We start from the raw sequence: 6,254 nt of genomic DNA on the forward strand, positions 1-6,254 counted from the left end.
TAACTTCGATTTTTATGATTTTTTTACAGGTACACTCCTTAAGCCTACGTCACGCAAAGTTGGCAAAAAAAGGGTAAACTATTCTTTGTTTGGTGTCAAGATCTTGAGCGACGCATAAAACGTCGCGCAAAAGGCATTTGCGCGACGGAACTTTGCGCGACTAAGGCTAACGTTGCGCAAAATACCTTTGCGCGGCGCAGGAGCTAATGCATCGTGTAAAGCTGTTTTGCGCGACGCCACTCTTTGTTGCGCAAAGTTTCGTCGCGCAAAGTCCTTTTGCACGACGTTTTGTGTTTTTGGTCGTGCAAACATACTTTGCGCAACGAAATGTTATGCGTCGCGCAAAATTCGGTCGCGCAAACATGTTTTTCTACTAGTATAAATAAGCATATTGGTTTAACATTTCAATCTCAAATAAGTACAAAAACACCATAACATATAAGTTAATTACTTCATCTAATCTTGTCTGCTCACATAACTTCCCGATTCTAGATTGTTTGTTTGACCAATTCAACAAACACAACTCCATATATGTATGGACATTACACTGTCAATCAACGAATTGTGGAAAACAAGTTGTAGAACACTGATTTTGGATTTTTATTTTTAAAATGGGTGTAAAGATAAATTTGCATATTACATTAGGCTTGTGAGGGTAGTTTAGGTAGTAAAATTGGGTTTAAAGAGATATTAATAATTTCATTAAAAAGTATATGGGTGTAAAGAATAAGTTGTGTAGAAAGATGTTATATGAGTTCAAATAAAAATTTTCAAAAACAAATAAAGAATGAATATAGTGATTAATTTCTTCTTCATACAAAGATTAAAGCTAATACGACAAATACAACTTTGATGGGTGAGTGCTAACCAAAGGAGAAGGGCACCTAACCTAAAACAGTTATTGCTTTTGCTTTAACTATTTTAATTGTAAAATTTTAATTGTAAAAGCAATTGTGTAATATACCGTGTACTCAACAATACGTAAGATGTTAATATAAAAAGCTTTTATATATACTAACCTTTATGCACGGCTTATGAAGTTCTTTTTTCTTTTTTACATTTGGTCACGCATAAAGACATTCTTATAATTATTTTTAATTTGTAACCTACATTATGAAAGGTATCAAATTAACAAACCAAGAAATCAAGAATGTCTTTATGCGTGAAGTCAAACATTAACTGGAGATACAGAAGCAAATCAAATTAATTTATATAGGTCACAAATGCTATTCATTATGTAAAATTAAATTATTGCCCCTATCATTTGTGTCCATTCTTCATTTGTTGAAATCCACCTTAAATTTTTTTCGAATTCCTACATAAACCCCAAAAAAAAAATAAACACACAATAATTTTTTTGAGAAAAGAAAAGATAACATGAGGAAACAATATATGCAATAACAGTAACTTGCATATTAATATCAGTGCAGAGAATTTTGTTTGTTCAAAAAAAAAATATAAATCATGTTATTGCTGGCTCATTATGAGACTAATCTCATCCCCTCCCCTTTAGCTTAGATAATATTGTTGGTTCAAAATAAAATATGACTTTGAAATAGATATAGGATGGTGTTAACCATACACCTCTTTTTATCTTTTACAAACCCTCTCAAATTTTTACCGTCAGATTAAATGAATTGATGAAAATTAAGGGATAAAAGTTAATGGAAGGTAACATCCATTAGATTATGTCTACAACTACATATATAACTCATTTATTGTTTTACACTAGCAAGTTTTGTCCGCATGTTGCTGCGGGATTAAAAATTATGTGAAATTTTTTATGTTTAAAGGTATAAACACATCAACTTATATCACATCAATTGAATTACTCCAACAACATATTGACACACTTAATATGAAAAATCCATAAACTATTTGACAACATGAAATCCAACAATCTGTAAAGATGAGAAAAGAACATAGAAATCCTACCTCATTACATATTAAAACAATTAACAAATTCTCAGTAAATGATCACAAAAGTGGTATAAAAAAAGTAAATTTCTTAATTTAAAAAATGAGAGATATAAAGAAAATGTTGTAAGTTCTTAGTCCTCACCGTAACAAAAATAGTGAAATCGTTTTAACATTAACTTGGATTGATTTCGGTCACCAGCATTAATAAAACCAGTGACTTCAACCTGTGCCAACAAACGACCAAATTAGATGCAAGCCAACCAACTTCGAATTTAACCAAATAAAAAAAAATTACAATTAAACTAACCTCTTCTTCCCATATGAAGTAGTAGTTGTTCCTTGTTTTGCCTTTGTGAACAAGTACATTCTTCACTCTCTACACAAAAAATGCATACTCAAAATGCTCAGCAACATTATGAAAACTATACATATACAGTATTGTATATATATTTGGACATAAGGTATAAAAATTTACTATAATCAAGCTTAAATTTAACAAAAGAAGTAATTGCGAATTGGAATAAAAAACGATATAATAGTTGTTAAACAAAAAATCTGACTAAATTTTACAAATAGCATCATAAATTGTTAAAACATTAACACCACTGAAAAGCTCATCACTCAAATCTGTAATTCTATTAAAAACACAACTGAAAACCCCAAGAAAAGGGGTATGTATTCCTAACCTACCAAACAATTTCTATAGTCATAACGAAGCAAGGAAAGGGGTACATATTCCTAACCTGCCAAAAGGGTTAATAAATTATATCTTTTTTTAAGAGCTTGTATCCTTTTATCTATATCTTGAGTTGGACCCGCTGATCCACAACAAAAAAGGGTATAAATACACCAACAAAACAACTTTTTAACAGCAAGACTAGAATATGATTTACTGTATTTTAACATCTCACATGCAACATGAAAATCATACACATCTTTTATATGATTTAATTACAACCACTTACTATTTCTTAATTTTGAATCCACCAACTCTAGAAGTTAAACAAAAAATCAACACGATTAAACCCACATTCCAATTCAACCAAAATTCAACAAATTCATCCCAAATTAGATCAACAGAAAGAGAAACATGGGAAAACCCAAATGCAATAGGAGGGAGGGAGGGTGGGGGGCGCGGAGAGAGAGAGAGAGAGAGAGAGAGAGAGAGAGAAAGAGAGAGAGAGAGAGAGAGAATGAGCTCCTGTTCTGAATTTTTGAATGATTACCCAATCTAATCAGACGCTAAGACTATAGTAGTGATTAATGCGGGAAAAACTTTTCCTATGAGTGGATTATAAATTTCTTTTAAGTCCTAATTATCAGTTAACCCCAAACTAAGTGAGATAACGTACAGATAGAAAAACACATCACTGACATTAACTTATTTTTGTTTATTGATGAATATAAACTGATTTTTTCAGTGAAACAATTTGATTGAGAAAAATCATAAAATAAAATAATTAAGTAACAATACTTAAAGCCCGATCAACATTCAAGTAAAAAGTGAGAGAAAGACCAAGAGTCCAACCTTAAAAGTTCGCATGAAATTCTGTAACTTCATACAGTACCTTCGTAATTGTATCACCCATAAAACTACTGAAATAAAACCAACAAATGTGAAGTCAAAATATATGTACAATCTGATATCTTGCTCAAGAGTCTAGAATATATAAGCCTACTGTGAAACGAAAAAATTGTAATCTACAAACATCAAGGTGCAATTGTATGCCATTAAAAAGTCTAATCAAAGCATACAATCTCATTCAGCTCGATTTTACGTATCAATACGTGGATTGGGTCAAAATCAAAATCCAAAACCCATTAATAAAATCCAATATTTTACTTCAACACAATCATAGATTAAGATTAAAACATTATTACCTACTAAGAAATCCCAATAATCAGATCCTTCTTGTCACTTGGAAGAGCCGATTGGAACCAAGGGTCAAGTTCTCCTTGTTATTCAATCACAAAACCAAAATTCAAAGTTGAAAGCATTTATAAAAGACATATACAAAATATTACAATGTAAAAAGAAAAAATGGTAAGAGTAAAAAAACAAAGGAGCATGCGTACGGAGGAGAGGAGCAATGAGCATGGACAATCTTCGCCAGATTTCAATGAACTGGAAAATGATATCATAGACGGTAATTCCATAAGTATTTTAATCCTAAGATTTTAATTGATTTCAAGTAGTATACATCCAAGAGCTTACTGGATTTTGAGTTATATACTGAGCTCTATTGAGTCCTCTTGCCATCCAAGGATGTGAGTTCATTGGTGAAACCACATGGATCATTCCACAGATAAATGCTAAAGGAAATAGCCTTATAATCAAGTAGTAAGTGGTTTAAGTCTATTCTAATATATAAATGTGAAGAAAGATAGATTGATAGACAGATAAAAAGCAAGTTATGAAGACTCAGAGAGTAGAGAGGAACTGAAATAGACCTTAGCAATAGTAGTACTGCAGTCTGTAGAGGGTGCCCAGTTCTTGGTCTCTCCAACTTCAAACCTTGTCCCACATAAAAAACAATGAGATCATTGTCAACAGAAAGTACAATCCGAAAGTTGGACACAAACTACTCAAACTCGAGCAGCTATGACCAAATGATGATAATTGTATGAAAAAAAAAAAAAAAAAAAAAAAAAAAAAAAAAAACCAACAACAAGAAGAAGCAACACTTCACATACAATTTGAATTGAAAATTGTATTCAAAATTCCCCTCCTTATTTTATGACATAAAATGAGATACACTGCTATTAGAAACAACACTTCACATTTGCTATTATAAACCCACCATAAGATACACTTCTATTACAAGGAACACTTCACACAGAGTGCACAACCTATTTGAAATCTTCATCACTCATTTGAACAAAAATAATGAAATTGTAACCGAGTATGTATTGAAAGAAGAAGGAAGTGAATGAGAGAACTATACCACTCTTTCAGGAATTCAGAACAGAAGGCTGAAATCAAGCACATTAATATAACAACTGTGCACATTAAAAACACTTCTTATTTTCACCAATATTCCACATTAAAAAGGCTAAAACTAAAAGAAAGGTTTCAAAGAAACAAGATTTAGTATGGAAGTTTACCAAGTTGCGAGTAACAATTTGGGTGCTCATATAGTCAGCTCGAACTGCACACAAAGCGAAAATATATAGAAAGTTCAGTTTTGCAGTAAAAGACATAATATAACACTTAAAATCACTGCAAACAATAGGATTCTAAAATATAAACCAACCAAACGATTTAGTTGCAGTAAATTATGCATTTTAAAACAACAACAAATATCAAGAGAACTCAATTTTGCAATAAGTCGTAAACACCATGCAAGATAGCCAACGAAAGGCAGTTGTTTAGCAGCAAACAATAGGGAATACTCCAAGAATCCAGGCCCGGGAAACTTCAAATCCATTGCAACAAAAGATATATGGAAGTAGTACTCTAAAAAAAGCTTATGATAATTAATTAATTGGAATATTTTAGAGCTGTGATTTGCTACATGGGAAAGGGATGAGTTTTCAAAAAGTTGATAAGATTTGGAATCACAAAAGATATATGGAAGTAGTACTCTACAAAAAGCTTATGATAATTAATTAATTAATTAATTAATTGGAATATTTTAGAGCTGTGATTTGCTACATGGGAAAGGGATGAGTTTAAGAAAAGTTGATTAGATTTGGAATCACAAACACTTCGGAGGTTTTTATGATAGTTCTCCTAAAACCAAAAGACAGTATTAGGGTTTCTTAGTTTCTTACCCAAATCCACCAATTTGAATCAAATCTCTGTAGCCGAGCTTCAAATCCTTCTGAAATCGCCTCCACGAACATGATTTTTGGAAGATTGGAAACGCATAGAGAGTCAAGCCCTGTATTTTTTTCACTTTGAAATGCAATCCATCTTGTCCTTTTGACCCTTCACAGACTTCTCCAAGTAACCTGCTGAGAGAAACAATACCCATTATACATTTTTTTAGATGGATTTTAGAGAGGAAAAAGATTAGCATTTAAGGACACATGAAAACTAATTTTATGCTGAGATTTGCATAGGAGAAGCGAAAGCAACACTAATAGCAAAAGCATTTCCCCCTATTTTAGGTTATTTTGTACTCCTATTATTTCAGATAATGAAAGAAAGTATTATTGCTGCCCTGAGGACGTAGGCACACTTGTTGAACCTCGTAAATATTGTGTCTTATTTACTTTATATTCCACTGCACACATACCGTCGACTTTACAACATTCAACTCAAATAACACAATAGAACATGCATATATAGCAGTTGGTGCCAGAACTTGGACAGAGTTTGGGCACGGGGT

At 32.0% G+C, this 6,254-nt stretch overlaps 1 protein-coding gene across 9 annotated transcripts; it reads right to left on the reverse strand.

Moving 5' to 3' along the window:
* Window positions 1–1,918: 1,918 nt before the first annotated feature.
* Window positions 1,919–5,992, reverse strand: LOC148692249 (uncharacterized). Of its 9 annotated transcripts, none has more exons than XM_088681047.1 (9): window positions 5,695–5,992; window positions 5,026–5,069; window positions 4,866–4,920; window positions 4,372–4,435; window positions 4,136–4,233; window positions 3,997–4,045; window positions 3,449–3,516; window positions 2,228–2,296; window positions 1,919–2,144 (listed from the first exon to the last, which is right to left on the reverse strand). In XM_088681047.1, exons 5-9 carry the CDS (start codon window positions 4,217–4,219, stop codon window positions 2,052–2,054), a joined length of 363 nt encoding a protein of 120 aa, XP_088537173.1. In that variant the 5' UTR covers window positions 4,220–4,233; window positions 4,372–4,435; window positions 4,866–4,920; window positions 5,026–5,069; window positions 5,695–5,992; the 3' UTR covers window positions 1,919–2,051. The 9 variants fall into 9 exon arrangements, 7 of the variants coding, with proteins under 7 accessions (XP_088537173.1, XP_088537172.1, XP_088537171.1 ...); XM_088681046.1 differs by having other exon boundaries at window positions 4,136–4,247; XM_088681045.1 differs by lacking the exon at window positions 4,866–4,920.
* Window positions 5,993–6,254: the final 262 nt, after the last annotated feature.

Source organism: Pyrus communis, chromosome 12 (genome assembly GCF_041283825.1).
Source record: "Pyrus communis isolate YQ-2024b chromosome 12, ASM4128382v1, whole genome shotgun sequence".
Taxonomy (NCBI): Eukaryota; Viridiplantae; Streptophyta; class Magnoliopsida; order Rosales; family Rosaceae; genus Pyrus; species Pyrus communis.